At 44.2% G+C, this 18,413-nt stretch overlaps 1 protein-coding gene across 1 annotated transcript in view; it reads left to right on the top strand.

The window, feature by feature from the left end:
* Positions 1 to 455: 455 nt before the first annotated feature.
* ST7 (suppression of tumorigenicity 7) overlaps positions 456 to 18,413 on the top strand; it is a 163,115-nt gene continuing 145,157 nt past the window's right edge. The window contains exon 1 of the mRNA XM_086609757.1: positions 456 to 606. Coding sequence (XP_086465883.1) covers positions 456 to 606 — 151 coding nt within the window. The remainder of the gene's footprint in view (positions 607 to 18,413) is intronic.

Genomic DNA, 18,413 nt, shown 5'->3' with positions numbered 1-18,413 from the left:
AAGGCTGGAGAAGGTGCAAGGGGGTTGGGGGGGGGGGGGGGGGGGGCGAGTTGCCACGGAGGTAGCTTTGCCTTAAAAACCCACCCGCTCAGCCCGAGCGGCCACGGGAGCTCGGAGGAGTCCATTTTAGCGGGCCAGCCCTCGCCGTGGGCCGCCTGGGCGCGCTGCGGAGACAGCGGCGGCGGCAGCGGCCGGGGGGGGCGGCGGGAAAGAAGCGGCAGCGCCCCGGGGGGACCCGCAGCGCCCGGCGGCCGGGCCGCGCCCCGCGGCGGGCGGGGAAGCGCTGACTTGGGGGAGGCGTGAATCATCCCAGAAATACACGCTGAGAGGTTGTGGCAGCAGAGAGCAGAGGGTTTGGGTTTTGTGTTTTGTTTGGGTTCGGTTTTTTTTTTCTTTTTTTTTTTTTTCCCCCCTCCTTTTTTTTTTTTTTTTTTCCGCTTCTTCTCCAAAAAAACATGGCTGAAGCTGGGACGGGCTTTTTGGAACAGCTGAAGTCTTGCATCGTCTGGTCCTGGACTTATCTCTGGACGCTGTGGTTCTTCATCATGCTCTTCCTGGTCTACATCTTAAGGGTGCCCCTGAAGATCAATGACAATTTAACTACAGGTAAGGCGCGATCGTCGCCACGCTGCTCACCCACCACGGGCTACCCGCCCTCCCCTTCCCCTTCCCCCCGGGGGGCGGCAGGGCCGCCCCCCGGGGGGAAGGGGAAGGGGAGGGCGGGCAGAGAGCCTCCCCACTGCCCCCTCAGATGCCAGGGAAGACCAGGCAGCGCCCACCCTAACCCCCTCCCCCCCCATTTCCTCCGCGATCCTGAGGCGCGGAGACGCTCGAGTGTCCCGTCCCGTTAAGACCATGGACGAGGCGGGGGGGTGTGTGTGTCCTTTCCCGAAACGATCCCGTTTAGGGGAGTGTTTGCGCCTTCTCCGCAGCAAGTTGCTTGGTGGGGTTTTGTAAAGGGGTGCGGTGGGCAATGTTAGAGCTTGTGATGGAGTTTTGGGTTGGTCCAGCTCGCCCAGGGAGGGCTTGGAGGTACCTCGAGAGCTGAGCTGAGAGTTTGTTTGCTCCTGGATCTGGGAACCTTAAAGTTGTGGTGGTGCGGCAAGAACAGGGTGTAGAAATCTCGGGGTGACCCAAGAGGGTGCTTGGTGGTGAGCAGAGAGATCATCTGGTGGTGGTTTGTTGCTCCTGCTTGCTTTGCCTGCTTGGAGCGAGCAGCTACCTGAAGGGATGCTTGGTCCTTCTGCCAGCGACTTCTGCCTGCTCGGGTGTTAGGGCTGTAGTGGCACTGGAGGAGCTTCTCTGTCGTCTTTTTTATGTCGTGAGTACAGGTCAAGAAGTCAAGATGACTTCGGGATTATAGTACAAACTGTGGCAATGACCTAGCTGAAGCTGGCTTGTTTTTCTGGACTTGTAGTTCACACTGAACACAAAGGAGTCAACATACTCATTTTTGACTAGTGTGTTCTTTGAGGAAAAAAAAATGCATGTTTGATCTTCAAGTAGTGGCTTGAGCTATTTATACTGGTTTTACTGTGTCAATGATAAACAGCAAAACTGCTGTTTCCCCCTGCAATGTCCTGCTTTTTCTGTACTTTTTGAGAATAACTGGAAATTTCAGGGGCTTGAGCAAAAATGTGCAGCTTGTTCAATTCACGAGCCTAAGTCAGGGACAACCAAAAGTAATTTACATCTCGTACGCGCCTGGTCTCAATTCGTTTCCATAACAGGCTTATATCTTTGGTGTAGACTAAGTGTGTAAAAACAGACCCATCTTCAGTTGCAGGGCAGTTCGTTCTTTCTGGCGGTTTTCTTAGGAGCAGGGGGCAAATGAGTGTTTGAGGGATTCCAAAGGAAAATTATATTTGTGGAAAATTCTTGGTTTCTTTGAAGGACAAAAAAAGGCCCTTGGTTATTATGGGGAATATGCTTGTATTCGGGGAGTATATGGAGTGGAATTAATACCTTTTCCAGTACCATTTATATTATACTCAAGCATTTTTTTAACAGGATTAAAACTTTTATTATGTTTCTGATAGAAATTAGATACCAGCTTACTCTTCTGAATGATAATAAAAAAGTGCACGTGCAAGTTTGCTGGAAGATTATCTCTGTTGTGATGGACTTCGCTTGGACTGTTAAGACTCACTAGAAGTAGTATGCCACTACTACACTGAATCAATAGTAATTTATGTAGTTAGCCAGTCTGAATTGGGCAGTTATGTCTTTATCTTGAAATTCCTTCCTATCTACTGTGATCACTTACTTCCGCCTCACACACACACACACGTTGGAGAAGGCAGTTTGTTTTGGGGGCAGATGAGATGTAACCCCTGCGGCATCCCTGCTGCTGGGAAGCTGAATGTTATCTGAGCACTTCACCAGTCTTTCTGGCCTGTTCTCATTTGATAAGCCTTTGGCAAATCCAGCATCAAAGAAGAATTTAAAAAAAAAAAAAAAGAAGATTCAGCATACTGCAATTTTCGCTTTATGCGTAAACACAATTAAAAACTCCTTTTAAATACAATTTTGGTCAAAATTTTCTCAATATGTCTTTGAACAAGTATCCTGTTTCTTTTGACGTTGCTGCACGCTGATTAGAACAGGATGTAATTCTTGCTGCTTGATTCTTAATAACTCTGTAATGCGTATATCCCAGGTAAACACTGCAGACCATGGTTGTCAAGCGAAAATGTCAGAATGCTTTATATTATCGTTTCCACTATTGAAAAAAATCTCAGGCATCCGAGACCTCATCAACCCCTCTGATTTTTTCCTGAGTTTGAACGAACTAATTCTTAGTGCACTTTCTCATTTGAAATGTTACTCCAGCTGTCGTCAGCTGAGTCATCTTTTTTTTTGTTGAAACGTCTCAAAATGCAAGCAAAATGACAGTATGAAATCTGTAAATGGAACAGATTTTCACAACTGTGTGTTTTAAGCATTGAGGGGGTTAAAAAGTCTGAAGAAATTACCTGTAAGTCCCAAAGTGCGTGATGAAAACGAGTTACTGGGGGAGAACAATACACACAATATGGCCTTTATGCATCATTTGTTCCTCAGTGGGGTTTATTAAAAAATCAGCACTGGTAAGAACATGAGGTTTTTTGTTTTGTTTTGTGTTTCAAGGCTTTTCCGAATGGATTAAAACCGATCTGATTTATTGTGGCTTTTTCTTTTCCCCAGTGGATCACAAAAGGATACTGTCATTGGTTGGAGGTTGCCCATAAAGTACCACAGCAACTGGCCCCAGATGTGATACTAATCAAATATATCTCAGTGATGTGAAAATAGAAGTATAAATGTTGCTAATAAAACTTCTGCATGACGTAAAGAAATAACAAGGTGATTAAAAACAATGACTGGGCTTTTTCCCAGAATAAGCTGCATCTGTTGGTGAGTTGAGGTCAAACAAACTGGTTTTCATTACCACCAGACACTGGCTTAGACAGCCAGTAAGAGAAATGTAGTTCCACAGGTATCATTTGCACCTCACAAAATAATGATTTAAAGAGGTTTCAGGTATTTAGATCAAACATCTTGACTCTGCAGTGGGCTGCTATGATATGCGGGACTAATGTGACGTGTAAGGGAGGGTACCTACCAGAAGGACTGGTGCTTCCTACTGTTGTGTGATTTTGTTTTTCCATGCTTGGTGTCAGTATTTTTAAAAGGAAGTTGAAAAGCTGGAGAAGATAGTGGAAAAATGATTTGAGGACTGAAGAGAAGCATCAGAGTAAGAGATTTTGCTTGGGAGGTGACTAGATTGCAGTAAAGAGGTATTGTTGTGGCCTTTTAATCGCAAAAACAGTAAGAATTGGTGACTGGAAGTGGAGGGCAAACTCAATTTAGTCATAATCAGGCATTAATTTTTAATGACCGTGGATCAGCAGCTAAAGGAAGCTTTTGATTTCCCATGTCTGAAAGTCTTCAATTCGAGTCACTAGTGTTCATTCAGTCTTAAATCGCTTTTGGGAGAGGTCTTGGGCAGCGGGCAGTGCAGCGGCCAGAGTAGTTATGGATAGTTTCACCAAGTAGTCCAGCGGTCAATTCTAGCTGTAAGTTTTATTAAGATGAAGTATGGAGTCTTTTTTCCCCCCGTTTTCTGATGTTGTGTAGATGTGCACGCCCCGAGCATTTGGTAGCTCTGGTAGTGCAAGTTGGTCATCCTGTGTGTTTCGTTGGGCTTCCAGGCTTGAAAGTCCTCAAAGTTTGGGGCAAACGTTATTTCAGTATCCTCAGCGGAATAGATTACTGTGATATAATCAAAGGGAAATCTAGTCTGTCATATAAAAATATTAATGTTAAAACTTACTGTGGTGTTTGATGTTTTTTTGCATTTTATTGAAGCTTGATGCACAAATTAAATCATAAAATCCTTTATGAATAAGGCTGTTTGAACTATTATAACTGTACCATACCATTAGCCAGGAAGCAGGAGAGGAGACTTAATATGCCAGGCTAAAATATTAAACACAGAATAAGTAGTTGAGGAAGCGGATGTTATCATCTTATTCCAAAATAATTAAAACAAGCAGTATTATTTTATATAACATGCTGTATTTTCCTCCCGTGATAGCACTTGCACAATTTCTGAATGCCACGTTAATCTGAACCAAGACACACCTCTTCTAAAAATGTGCAACCTTGCTTGTTTTTCCTGACATAACAGTTTGGCTTTTTAGTCATATCCTAAGAAGGAGAAAGCCACAGAAGTTAAAAAGTTTCCAATGATTTTATTTATCCTTTCAAAGCGCAGCAGAAAGACGGATTTAATAACCAGAGCATTAAGTGCAGCTGGCTTGTGACGAGGCAGAGAGGAGGAAACCTTTGGGTTGCTGAGGGTAGAGAAATCCAAAAACCTGATTTCCTCAAAGTGTGAATAATAAATATATGGATATGAGCTCTGGGTTGAATCTAGCTCTGTCAGTGTCTGTGGAGTAGTATTAGCTTTCTGCAGCACATCCTGCTTTAGCGGCACTGGAGCAGGGCCCCATACTGCTCCCAGTTGAACATCTAGAGAAGGGAGGGTTAGAAACCTGCAGCGTGAAGGACACTAGGTGACGTTGTTGCCAGGCCCCTGAGGTCAGCAAGCTGGAGAGGGAAGACCACGTCACATCAGTGGAGAGCTGGTGTTTGTGACAAAGTTTTGTTCTGGAGAATGCGATGGTTTTCTTCATTATGATTTTTTAAAATTATTATTCTGACATTCCTACTGAAATAATTACCTAGAATTCTAATTAATGTGGGTTTTGTGACCATGTAATAGGCTTCTCTTAGAGCCCAGAGCCTGAAACACCGCGCATGATGCCAGCTGTCTGGAGAGGGGAGGAAAGAGCCTGATGTGCCACAGTGCATGCCGCACTACCAATGCCAGATTACTCACCAGCCAGGGTTTGTGCATGCATGGGCAGGAGGACAGAGCAGACATGTTCGAAGTGTCTCCTCTGTTCCCTGTAAAATTTGGATAACAACACTTTCTCTTCATCCAGGAGTCTTTCTGAAGGCACAAAAGGGGGAGATTTTTAGGCAGCCAGAGGCTACGGTGGTCTGGTCCACCTCAGATACATTCGCTGAGGTGTGCATTGAACAGCTTGATAAATCATAGAATCACAGCATGGTTTGGGTTGGAAGGGACCTTAAAGATCATGTAGTTCCAGCCCCCCTGCCATGGACGCTTGGACCACCCCTGTCTCAGTGAACCCTCATTTTAGGAAAACTATCCAGTATTTAACCATGCAAGAAAGCTGGATGTGATTCCCTAAGCAGAAATACTGCAGGAGAGGGAGCACCTCTCTCGGATTCAGGCTATACTGTCTTAGGGTGGTGGTTGCTCTCAGTGAAGCTCATCTCATCTTTCTGATCTTTCCTTTCTGGGCTTCCTGACCTCGCGTGTATATGCTTGGCGTGGGTGCAGTGGGCTCCAGTATGTTGTGATGTGAGAAATAAGTAACTTTTCAATTCTCATGATCTCAGATTCAAGTAGAAGCAGATAACGTTCACCTGTTATTAAAATTTAACTAGCAGTCACTTTTCTTCTGCTGGTGATATTTGGCCATCTGGAGCTGTGTGTGCACAGACCTGTGGTGATGAACCACTCTTAGGGCAGAAGGTTTTTTGTCCTCCCTGCGCCAAGGATCATGGCTGTGGGCACTGGGGCTGGGGCTGCCAACGCCTGCGTGGTGTTCTCCATCACCGTAGCCACCGTGCATGTCAGGGTGTGCTTGCTGTGATGGCGTCTTGACAGCGTGGTCAGCAGGTACTGTTCCCCTTCATAAATTTAAGCCTGGGAAGGTGATCATGAGAGTTGGAAAACATTAACCTGATGAAGGTCAGGGAATTTCAAATGGATTAAAACTGAGTGAACAGCTTCTTTCTTTTGCGAAGAACTGAAGGACAGTTATTTTTATGTTCATGGACTTGCTGGTAGGTGCTTGGCCTTCTTTCAAAGTCAGCTGCCATCGTTTTGATGGGTTTCCCTGTTAGCGTCTGCTTTGTGAACTACAGAAGTGAGTGTGATGATGTGACCGTGGAAAATCTGGAGCAAAATTCCTCTGCCACCAAAAGAAGATGGAGAAGCTCGTAACTCCCTGCAAGTGCAGCGCTGAGGTTTTTTTCTGTATGAACTAGACTGTTTAAAATAAAATTTTAAATACATGACCCCTTCTGGCAAGGTCAGCATCACTACTGCATATGGTTTTTGCAGAATAAACCATATCATAGAATCATAGAATCATAGAATGGCATAGGCTGAAGGGACCTCAGAGATCATCTAATCCAACCTCCCTGTCATGGGCAGGGACACCTCTCAACTAGACCAGGCTACTCAAGGCTCCATCCACCCTGGCCTTGAACGCCTCCAGGGAGGGGGCATCCACAATTTCTCTGGGCAATTTATTCCAAAGTCTTACCACCCTCGTACTGAAGAATTTCTTCCTAAGATCTAATCTAAATCTGTTCTCCTTCAACTTAAACCCATTTCCCCGTGTCCTATCAGTGGACACTCTTGTAAGAAGACCCTCCCCAGCCTTCCTGTAAGTTCCCTTCAGGTATTGGAAGGCAGCTATTAGGTCCCCCTGAAGTCTTCTCTTTTCAAGGCTGAACAATCCCAGCTCCTGCAACCTGTCCTCATAGCAGAGGTGCTTCAGCCCTTGGATCATCTTAGTGGCCCTCCTCTGAACACGCTTCAACAAATCTATGTCTCTCTTATGGTGGGGACACCAGAATTGGACGCAGTATTCGAGGTGGGGTCTCACAAGAGCAGAGTAAAGGAGGAGAATCACCTCTCTTGACCTGCTGACCACGCTTCTCTTGATACATCCCAGGATGCAGTTGGCCTTCTGGGCCGCATGAGCGCACTGCCGGCTCATGTTGAGCTTCTCATCTATAAACACCCCCAAATCCTTTTCTTCAGGGCTACTCTCAACCCACTCTGTGCCCAGTTTGTATTTGTGCCTAGGATTGGGCCGACCCAGGTAAAGGACCTTGCATTTTAACTTGTTGAAGCTCATGCAGTTTGCAGTGGCCCAATTCTCAAGCCTATCAAGGTCCCTCTGAATGGCATCTCTTCCCTCAAGTGAGTCCACGGCACCACACAACTTGGTGTCATCGACAAACTTACTGAGGGTGCACTCAATGCCATCATCCATGTCGCTGACAAGGATGTCGAACAGCACTGGACCCAGAAGAGACCCCTGAGGGACACCGCTTGACACTGGTCTCCATGTAGATATCGCACCGTTGACCACAACTCTTTGAGTGCGACCATCCAGCCAGTTCTTTATCCACCGAGTGGTCCATCTGTCAAATCCGTGTCTCTCCATTTTAGAGACAAGAATGTCATGTGGGACAGTGTCAAACGCCTTGCATAAGTCCAGGAAAACGACATCCGTTGCTTTACCCACGTCAACCAGCGCTGTAGATTTGTTGTAGAAGGCCACTAAATCAGTCAGGCATGACTTGCCCCTAGTGAAGCCATGTTGGCTGTCACCAACCACTTGGTTATTTTTTATGTGCCTTAGTACAGCTACCAGGAGAATCTGTTCCATGATTTTACCTGGCACAGAGGTAAGGCTGACTGGTCTGTAGTTTCCCGGATTGTCCTTGGTCTCTTTTTTAAAGATAGGGGTTGTGTTTGCCCTTTTCCAATCTGTAGGAACCTCACCAGAGTTCCAGGACCTCTCAAATATGATGGCTGATGGCCCACCAACTTCAGCCGCCAGTTCCTTCAGGACCCGTGGAAGTATCTCGTCAGGTCCCATGGACTTGTGCACCTTCAGGTTCTCTAGGTGTTCCCGGACCTGATCTACTCCTACCCTGGGTGGTTCTTCACTCTCCCAGACTCAGCCAATATCCTCTGTGATTTGGGTGGTGTGTCAGATATATATATATATATAACTGACACAGTTATATCAGTTATATATAGTTTGCCCTCTGACCCCAAATCACTTGTCTTTTAATTTGTGCATTTCTCAGAACGTAAATGAGGTCTTTCCTAAATACTCATCTTATTTTTCTGCAGTCTTAATGGCATTAAAATGAACAGTGTTTTGTTTACTGTTAACCTCTGTCTTCAGTTGTATCAGTTACAGTTGTATCAGTTGTATCCATGCATTCCTAGTGGCTGCTGAGTCTTCAGACAGGGTTTGGATGTTAAAGGTTTCTTTCATCTGTCTTTTTGGGTTTTGAAAAAATTTAGTTGTTACCTGGATACAGGGTAATATTCAAGAGGTTATTATAAAACAGATTTTAACTGTTTTAAGCATGTGTATTTTCAGCATGGTACGCTCGGAAACTCTCCCTTCAGTTTTTATGGAAAAGAATATAATGTGCATGAAAGTAGTGTGTTATTTTTGACAAAAGTCTTTATACATGGAACTTGGGATTCTTGTGGGGGGAAAAACCCCAACAAAACGTGTTAGATCAATTCCCGATAGATGCAGTGTACAGCGTACAGTGTTTTCTAGGAATTGAAAGGAGGGAAGGGCTGTGGATGTAGTTTTCCTTGACCTCAGTAAAGCCTTCGATACAGTTTCTCATAATGTTCTGGTTGAGAAACTGGTAACTGCTGGCCTGGATAGGCACACCCTCCTTTGGGTTAAAAACTGGCTGGATGGCCGGGCCCAAATGGTGGTAAATGGGGCTAAATCCGGCTGGAGGCCGGTCACCAGTGGGGTTCCCCAGAGCTCAGTGCTGGGTCCGGTTCTGTTTAACATCTTTATCAATGACCTGGATGAGGGGATTGAATGTACCCTCAGTAAATTTGCGGACGACACCAAGCTGGGAGGCTGTGTCGATCTGCTTGAGGGTAGGGAGGCCCTTCAGAGGGATTTGAACAGACTGGATCGTTGGGCTGAGGCCAATGGCATGAGCTTTAATAAGGCCAAGTGCAGAGTCCTTCACTTGGGGTATAAAAACCCCAAGCATCGCTATAGGCTCGGGGAAGAGTGGCTGGAGAGCTGCCTGGCGGAGAAGGACCTGGGGGTGTTGGTTGACTACCGGCTTGATATGAGCCAGCAGTGTGCCCAGGTGGCCAAAAAGGCCAATGGGATACTGGCGTGTATCAAGAATAGTGTGACCAGCAGGAATAGGGAAGTGATCCTGCCCCTATACTCGGCACTGGTGAGGCCGCACCTGGAATATTGTGTCCAGTTTTGGGCCCCTCGCTTTAAGAGAGATATTGAGCTCCTGGAGCGAGTCCAAAGAAGGGCGACTAAACTGGTCAAGGGGCTGGAAAATAAAACTTATGAGGAGCGGCTGAGGGAGTTGGGGCTGTTTAGCCTGGAGAAGAGGAGGCTGAGGGGAGACCTGATTACAGCCTACAAATACTTGAGAAGGGATGGTGGGGAGGTGGGGGAAGGGCTCTTTACATTAGTGTTGGGTGATAGAACAAGAGGAAATGGGTATAAGCTTAGTCAGGGGAGATTCAGGTTGGATGTTAGGAAGTATTTCTTCTCTGAAAGGGTTGTCAGCCACTGGAATAGGCTGCCCAGGGAGGTGGTTGAGTCCCCATCCCTGGATGTGTTTAAGAATAGGGTGGATGATCTACTTAGGGATATGGTTTAATGGGAGATTAGGGATGGTTGGACTCGATGATTTCTAAGGTCTTTTCCAACCTAGGAATCTATGAATCTATGAATTTTGGTGTTTCTTCACGAGTTTGATTTTTTGATTGAGCTTAACTTTCTCAAACATCATCAAATGCAGGAAACTGAGTGAAGTTTGTAGCAAATGCCAGGTTTTCAGAAAATACTTCTTTAAGAAAATGAGTTTCGTACTACAAAAGCTCTAGGAGATTTGCAGCCAGTATTTCAGGGGAAATGTGTAAGCCAGAGCCTTCAAAATAATGTTTGATAAAATACTGAGTGAGCTTACTGTAACACTGGCTGATACGCAACCACGGAGTTGTACTGCCAGCTTCTAACTGAAGTCTAATGTCCTCTGTGTGCTGATGAAAATCTTCAGAAGTGCTACTAAAGCTGCATATATGCAGTGGGATTTTCCCAAAACATCCGCTGAGTGCCCGGATAAATTTAGCCTGAAAGAACATAAGCCCCGTTGTTCACAGAGGTCATAGGTCCTAATTGTCTGAGCGACCATGAAAATACTACAATTCTAAATTAAAAGAAAAAATTAAAAAATATTTTTGTGTCTGTATGGTTATTTTGTAAACAAAGCAAATGCAAAAATCTACATCATAAATTTGTGTTAGTGAAAGGTGCAAGAAGTGCTAAGTGGTGTCAGTGCCTAAAGGACTGAAAAGAGAGAAATACATAATTCTGTGCCAAAACACTACGTTAGGTGACAGACAGAAGGACGTGATGCCTGCCTTGAGAGCAACACCTAGCAGGAGTTAGGAGGAGAATGTTGGATGAAACAGGGATTTTGGGGGGGAATAGTGTGTCTGTGTTTTAAAATGGACTCTGAAAACTGCAGCATCTCTGAGAGGAACTACGCAGGGTCTGGCAAAAACATGTTGCTGGCGTAAGGAAGCTCAAACTGTTTATCTAATCACAGAGAAGCTACAAAAGCAACTTGACGGTAGCTATGGATGTTTAATCTAGTTGACAAACATATAGTGAGCTTCCTAAATATTTGGAGTTGAAATGCATGTGTTACAGTTGGCAGATGTTTTGGGGCCAGATCGTCCGCAGTCTGAAGAAGCAGCAGCCCAGCTGTGAGACATGCTGCGTGCAATGCCCACACTTCGATAGAGGCAAAGGATCGAGAGGTGATTGCTCACACTGTAAACAATATGGTGGGAAGAAAATAGCAGGTACTAAAGTAGCCTTTAATATAGGGGAGACAGGTATTACGAAAATGGGTGGCTGCAAGCTGAATCCAGAGGAATTCACATGCGAAGTGTGTTTTTTAAAGGAGATTTTTGAAGATGTGTGTGTTTGGACCCAACTGCTATGGCAAGCGATGCTATGGCTTTGCAGCTTTGGCTGTCATCCTATTAAGACTGTCAGTGTGGACGAGAATTGCCAGGCGCAATACAGGGGGAATGGGAGCGAAATCTAATGGCCTGTAATAAACAGGAGAGCTGACTAGTAAAAATGCTGTTGTGTTGAGATTAAAAAAAAAAAAGACCCAGCTGGAAGCGCTTGCTGATGATGTGCAGGTACAGTGTGCAAGCACGGAGGAGCCGATAGTCTTAAATCTACAGAAATGAACATTGCTGTCAGAGGATGATGAAGATAGTGTCTTTTGTGCAGCAGTCATAAGTCAGGATTGGGCTTTTTTATAACAAGGCTAGTTGTTTAAGAAGATATTTTCTATTTAACAAAATAAGCCCCTATTCCAGACATCTGTTGGTACCTTGAAAACAACTGAGAGTTGTTGGTGAGAACCAAGGCACCGGAAAATAAGACCCTGATCCTGCAAATCTTTAATGTCACGATTTGTTCTGCAAGCATAGGTCCAGGGGGTTACTGCAAAGGTAATTAATGGGCATGAATTCTTAACGACTGAGGCATAAATAGTTTACGAAGGAAGCCTGTAGCAAAACTGGGGATAGAGTCCCCAGTCTCTTCAGTCCAAAGGCAGTTTTCCCTCTTGTAATTTGATGGTCTCATCTAAGTTTTCCCTTTTTTACCAGAGCTACTTCAGGAACGTGTTTAGGACATTTGTCAAAGAATTTAAGATAAAACCTATCTCGGTCCTGTAGCCAGACTGTGAGGTGCTTGTGGGGATGTTGCTCCTCCGTTGGCTCTTAAAGAGGGTGTCTGAGGGCCCCTTCCACCTGTTTTTAAATTAGCTCTTTGTGGCACTGGAGGCATCTATTGAAAGATTGTATTATAAACTTCAGCTCGTCCTCGTGTCTGTGAAGTGCCATGTGCACGAGTGATGCTGTGTAAATACTAATGAGTGAAAGTTGCTTTGTAGGCTCCCAGCACAGGCTAATTGGATTTTTTGTGTGTTTCTTAGTGGGGTGCTGCAGAAGACCAACTAATTTTAACACCAAGAACACTAAGCTTAAGCAACGATAATGCAGTTAAAGATAGGAGTTAATGTCATGCTTTCAGCAGACAGAACAAACAAGTTGTTACTGTTAAGCCAGAGGAAAGGACCTAAATTCAAAGTCCAAATCAAAACTCGCCAGCTGCTGCGAGAAGACAAAGATTTATTATTGTGGGGTCTAAACTAGAGATTTATCATTGCGGTAGATTCAATGCTTAAGTGATTAAGTGCACTTAAATATACCAATTAGAAGGATGAAAGCTATAGGGCAAAAATGAAATGCAGTCATCATAAGATTCCTCTTCTGCACAGTGTGCCAGCTGCAACCATGAGATTTAATTTCCAGCTCACTTTCTAGAAATAAACTTGGCTTATTAAATGTCAAGCCTGTTAGGTTGATATGTTAGGTCTTGTGCTCAGTGGCAAGACACTCAGAGGTCAGATTTAAAGTGCAAGAAATGTTATAGTTGTTGTTTTATTATGTAAGGCTGCCAGTAATTTCTCAAGAAAACGTGCCTGTAACCTGAGAGTGCCATGGATGTTGCTCTTCATGTAACTAATGGCACTGCCTGTATGTTTTGTGCTGAGGGCTGAAAAATGTTTACAGCGTGGCTTGGTCTGGAGCAAAGTTATATGATCTACTAATGCACTTAATCTTCCATGTGAAATTTCTCTTGCTATTTTTAAGTCCGAAGCGAACTCGATAGCAGCATACTCAGCTGGTATGTTTTACACAGATCTCAGCTTAGAGTCCCAGACTAGTTGTTTCCTCAGTTTTTGGAGAGAAGGTTAAAGCAGACGGTGTTAGCAGAGGGCATGTAGCTGGCTTGTCGTACCCTGCGCAGGGGACGAGGGGATGGGGAGTCCCCGAGTGCGACCCAAGCCATTCCTCAAGCAGAAACTGACTCTGCCCAGCAGCAGGACACTGCAGCCACAGTGATGAGCCCTCCCTGCAGAGAGAAGGAGCTGAGGAGGTCTCGTGCAGGGCTGCGCTGATGCAGACCTACTGCTTTGAGGAGCTAGAAGTGTCTCCTTGGCAGATCTTGACTTCAGGGATTTATCTGCCTGCTCAGAGTAGGCTTCTGTACCAGGCTGGTGCTGTGGAAGTGCCTTTTGGTCCTTATGTCTATCGGTCCTGCTCTTTGGATTAGGACAAAGAGGAGTGATACAAGCACACGGAGAATCTCCGTAGCAGTCAATATTGTCCTACATACTCTTGACTTGGATTTCGCTCCAGAAACCCTTGTCAAGAGTCTATGAAAGTGCTGGTTGCAGCTGTGTTCGCAGCAGCCCCAAAAGCCATGTAGTTTTGGAGGGAACACAAGCCATGAGGAGCTTTCATTAGCTCCAGGACTTCTGAAGATGCCTAGACTGCGGATTTGCCTAGACCTGGCGAGGGAGGGATTTGGCGTGTGTTACAGTCGGGCCTGTTTTGTCATCAGCTCTGCAGGAGCCAGGGTTTCCACCCTTGATGCCGTAGCGTAGCTCCGCAGCCTCCTATGAGGCGTAGGTAGGAGCTGTGCCGTGTGGGACTACAGAGGTGGATGGTCCCTGACCGACCCGTCTCTGGGTCCCTGACTCCAGTCCTGTCAAATTTTACATTATCTTCCCAAAAACCACTACACTGAAAGATATTTCTGGAACTGGGTAGCTCTGATGCTTAGAAACCTTGGTCTTACTCCAGTCCAGGTGTATTCATGGCTGGTTTGCAGCATTTGCCCTCATGACAGCTCTCTCCTTTACCTCTGAAACTCCACCACCAGCCATGAGGACTGTTCCCAGTGCACTCACTTGGGGTTTTCCCTCCTCGTCCTCTCCTTGTGAAGCTGAGCCAGTTTGGCTGTCCTAGCCTGCTCTCCTAAAACAACTGGATGTCCTTGATCACAGCAGTAATACACTACTCTTCCATTGTTTTAATCCATTTCAAAATTGAGTGACCAGCATTGTATGTCATACACCAAGGTAAGGTTTCAGTAAGTGCCTTATACAGTGTAATTAATCTTTCTTGCCTTCCGCTGGAAATATTTTACTGTGCAGTCATATGATTAAAATTGCCCTTTTTTTGTGCCAGTATCTCCTTGGTGGATCATAGCAGTATGTGGTCATATGGTAGGTGTGGACCTGTCATGCCAGCTGACCCTTGCTGATCTCTTGCCCTTAGCATTATTAACTTTGATCCAGTTTCTCTGGCAGCTCATACCAGCCTCTTCTGCACCCTTTTGGTTTTGGTAATGAAAATATTCATTAAGATTCAGCTGACAGCTCCATGGGCTCTCCTCACAGCCCAGTGCTCCCAGGCAAGCTGAAGGTTTCTCCATCTCTGCCAGTTCCTCCCTGTTCCCCGTGTCTCTTGTCGTAACTGACTTCCTATGGCACAGTTCAATACTTCACTGAAATCCAGATGGTTTAGAGCTAATCGTTTTTCTTGGCTAGAAAACTAGCTATTTTTAATAAAGAGGCACATCTGCTTGGTCTGGCATGATTTATTTATTTTGTGTTTTATACAATTTTTCATTTACCTCTGTTGCTTAATTTATTGTTATCTTTAAATTTCTGAATTGCCACATAGTACTACTTTGTCAGTAGCACAGTAGCTTGCATCTGCATATTAAATACAGAAATATGAGGCACTCTGGCATAGTTTGGGGAGTTTCATTAGTTTATTAAAACTGTCTTGATGCTGGGCTTGGTTTTTCAAATGCCACTTCTTTCAGTAAGATGATTTATGTGTATTCCCTTCGTCTCACACTCAGCCATGCCTTGAACGTGTTAAGCTCTTTGAATTATGTGTATTTCTCCTGTTAAAATATCTCTTTTCTTGCACTTACTTTTATTATTCTTTTCCTCCACATTCAACAGTTTTGTTCCCATTCACAAGTGAAGCAAATATTCATTTTGTTTTGAAGACTTTCAAAGTCTTCAAAAAGAAGAAAGAATTCTTCAAAAAGAATCTTATTTCTTGCCTATGTTGTTACTTACTTTGTTGAAGTAATCTTACTGGGTTGCTGGGTTTATTTTGATATATTTTAAGTGTTTTTATACAACTCTTAAGGTATAACTCAGTCTGCCTTTTAGCAGATACAATTTTATTTCTGTGCCTTTTGTCCTCACCGAAGCAGAGGCCATTTTTGAACATCCCAGGTCTTGTGGGTGTTACTTGTACAGGGCTGATGTTGCTTTATTTTAAAACCTTGGCTGTCTGTGAGGTAGAAATGGAATTTAACTTCCCATGATTATTTTGAGAATGTCTGTGTTGCAGTTTTGGCCTCCTTGAAGCACTTGGCAGAGCTCCTACTGACGCTGATGAAACAACTGTGTTGCCTCAGGACTTTTTTGACATTAGGTCCTGGTAGAAGAGGCTATTTAGCATGACTGACTCCCAAACATCCCTCAGCAGTTTGAAATAAGTCTGCACGTTCGCTGCCTTCCTGTGTTTGGAACATCATAGGTATCGAGAAACTGAGAACTGATAGCAGTGTGAGTTAGACAGCATGAAATAAAGGCCTTTAGTGAGTATTACATGTTAAAAAAGCAGCTGACTTGTCTAAACCTAAACTGCGAAGTTTCTCAGGTGCTTTTATGTTTAAAGAGCTCTAATCAGTTATCTTCCCACACATTTTTTTGAAGTTCTTGAAGTTGCAAGATAAATTTTCAGTTTGTAAGGTAAGATATTGTAAGCTTGCTGACAATATGACGAATTTCGCACAATATAAGCCAAACCCAGTAATTAGTAAATCACTCAGCTGAAAGTTTTGGGTGCTTCAAGTACTATTCTACTGTCTTCCAAAACTCAGGTAGATCTAAAATTCCCAATTTTTCTACAGGCCACATTCAAGCTGACCATGACTGATTATGGAACAACATCCTTATTAGGCAATTGGTTTTACTGAGGTTTCTGCATAATTATGTATTACTGTCCCTCTTCTGTTTGAGGGTCTAGGTCTGTAAATAAATAGCTCTACAAATGATCCGTCAGCTGGGATGCAGACTCAGCATGATGGGATGGGATCTCAAATCTACATGTCCAGATGACAAACGACCCCTTTGTGTCTTTGCAGTGGACCCTTAGAGCTACAGAGGGGCTTTGTTGGCCCTGGGTGAACGCTGGAGACTTTCTTAGTTTAAAAACAATCAACCTAAAAAAACGGGCAGAGAGAGAATCCACGGAGAGCTTCTCTGGCCGTTGAGCTCCCTTACAGACACAGCCCTCTGCACACTGCAGTCCTCTTTCCCGTGTGCTCACACGTGACCCTTCTACACCGCCACAAAAATCAATAATAAACAGTAAATGAATAACGAAAGGCCTGCCAACCAAAATCTCTCTTGTTTAATTCCGTGTTTCTTTTCCTTTTCTAATATAATGTGACAGACGAGCCTTTAAGGGAGAAGGATGTGGGGAGCAATAAAATTTTATGAAGCCTTTTCTCACAAACGCCTTTGTTTTAGGAGTGGAGGGGCTGGTGGTGCCTGGGGGGGGGGCCGACGTCCCCTCGCCAGGCATGACAGGCACTGCAGGCTGCGGCAGCGAGGTCCTGGGCTTAGTCCTTCAGAAACTTCCTCCTTGCGTAAGGATCAGAAAGCCATTACGTCAGTGGAGTAGGTCGCAATGTGTCTTGTGCGGGACAGGCTCTGCAGCTCTTCGGATCTATTTTTATTTGTGTATGGAAGTGGTACTATATAGCTGTGCCCTCACCTGAGCCCGCCCTTTAACTAAGGACTTTGTCCTTTTCCTTTCCCCCCTCCTTCCTTAGATTTTTATCTGCCTTTGGTCTTGAAGGTGAAAATAAATTGGTATTAAAAGTATCCTCTCTATTCCAGTTTATAGCATTAGTTTATTTGGGGTATGTATTTTAAACATGCAGACTGGAATTATCAGGGCAATGTTTTCATAAGCACGTGTGGTATTTCATCACCCTAAATGCTTTAGTCAGCTATCAGTTTACTTATTAACATGTGCTTGTTTATATACCTTTTATAGTAAGCATAGTAATAAACCAGAAAGTGCTTTTCTAACTGTCAGAAAATAATTAAATATGTTATATACAATATAAAACATGCAACTACAATGGCACAGTATCCTTGTACACTAGTGTAATTCTGTATTGTGTGTCGTAGCTGTTGTTTTTGCAGGAAGTTATGGTCTCAGTTCGGAATAAAAGTTAATATTAATGAGAGATGTGAGAACACCATAAAATAATCATGAATCAAAAATACACACCAGTTCAAACAAATTTGGTTACGGTATGTTTGCTTTCTGTGAATGCTGTAGTTCTGCAAGAGGGACGTTGGCTGACTCGGGTCCTCAACATTGTTATTAAAATATAGGTCCCTCTGGTCAGGGGGCTGCAACGCTGCCTTCCGGTAGATAGGAATGGTCTGAAGTTTGAATTCTGTTCTTAATTTATAGTGGACAAAATAAACTGCCCTTTTATTTACAGAGACCAATAACATTACAATTTGGTATGTTACAGATAAATTTGTTTGGAAGGATTGATTGAAGTGATTTACGGAGGAGTTAAAATTGTGCTTTTGATTCAGCAGATGTTTATCATGCAGAAAACTAACTAGAAGCCAATGTACTTGCATTTGAGTCAGTTCCATTTCCTAGTGGTTGCTATTCAGACAGGAACAGTAAGATTAGACTTCTGTTCTACACTGTTGGTTGGTAGGTATTTTTTCCCCTTGTCTTTGCTACCTTCCTTTTAGTCCTTCCTTTAGCACTTGAGCTGGCCCCTGCAGCGTGCCTCGCCTAGGCTGCCTTAAACACATTTTGCATTTGATGTGTGGTAATGTGGCCAGAAGTGGAAGAGTCCATATACAGTTTACGCACTAGAGGGCATCCTGTTAAAGACGCAAGAGGCATCCAAGGACCAGGAGAGGCAGCCATGGCCTGTGGGAGACATAGTCTGAAAAAAACTTAGGTCTAATTGCGTGTCAGAGACCCGAGGAAG

This window comes from Tauraco erythrolophus, chromosome 4 (assembly GCF_009769465.1).
Source record: "Tauraco erythrolophus isolate bTauEry1 chromosome 4, bTauEry1.pri, whole genome shotgun sequence".
NCBI lineage: Eukaryota > Metazoa > Chordata > Aves > Musophagiformes > Musophagidae > Tauraco > Tauraco erythrolophus.
The sequence above is the reverse complement of the archived record's forward strand: the minus strand, read 5'-3'. Positions and strand labels throughout refer to the sequence as shown.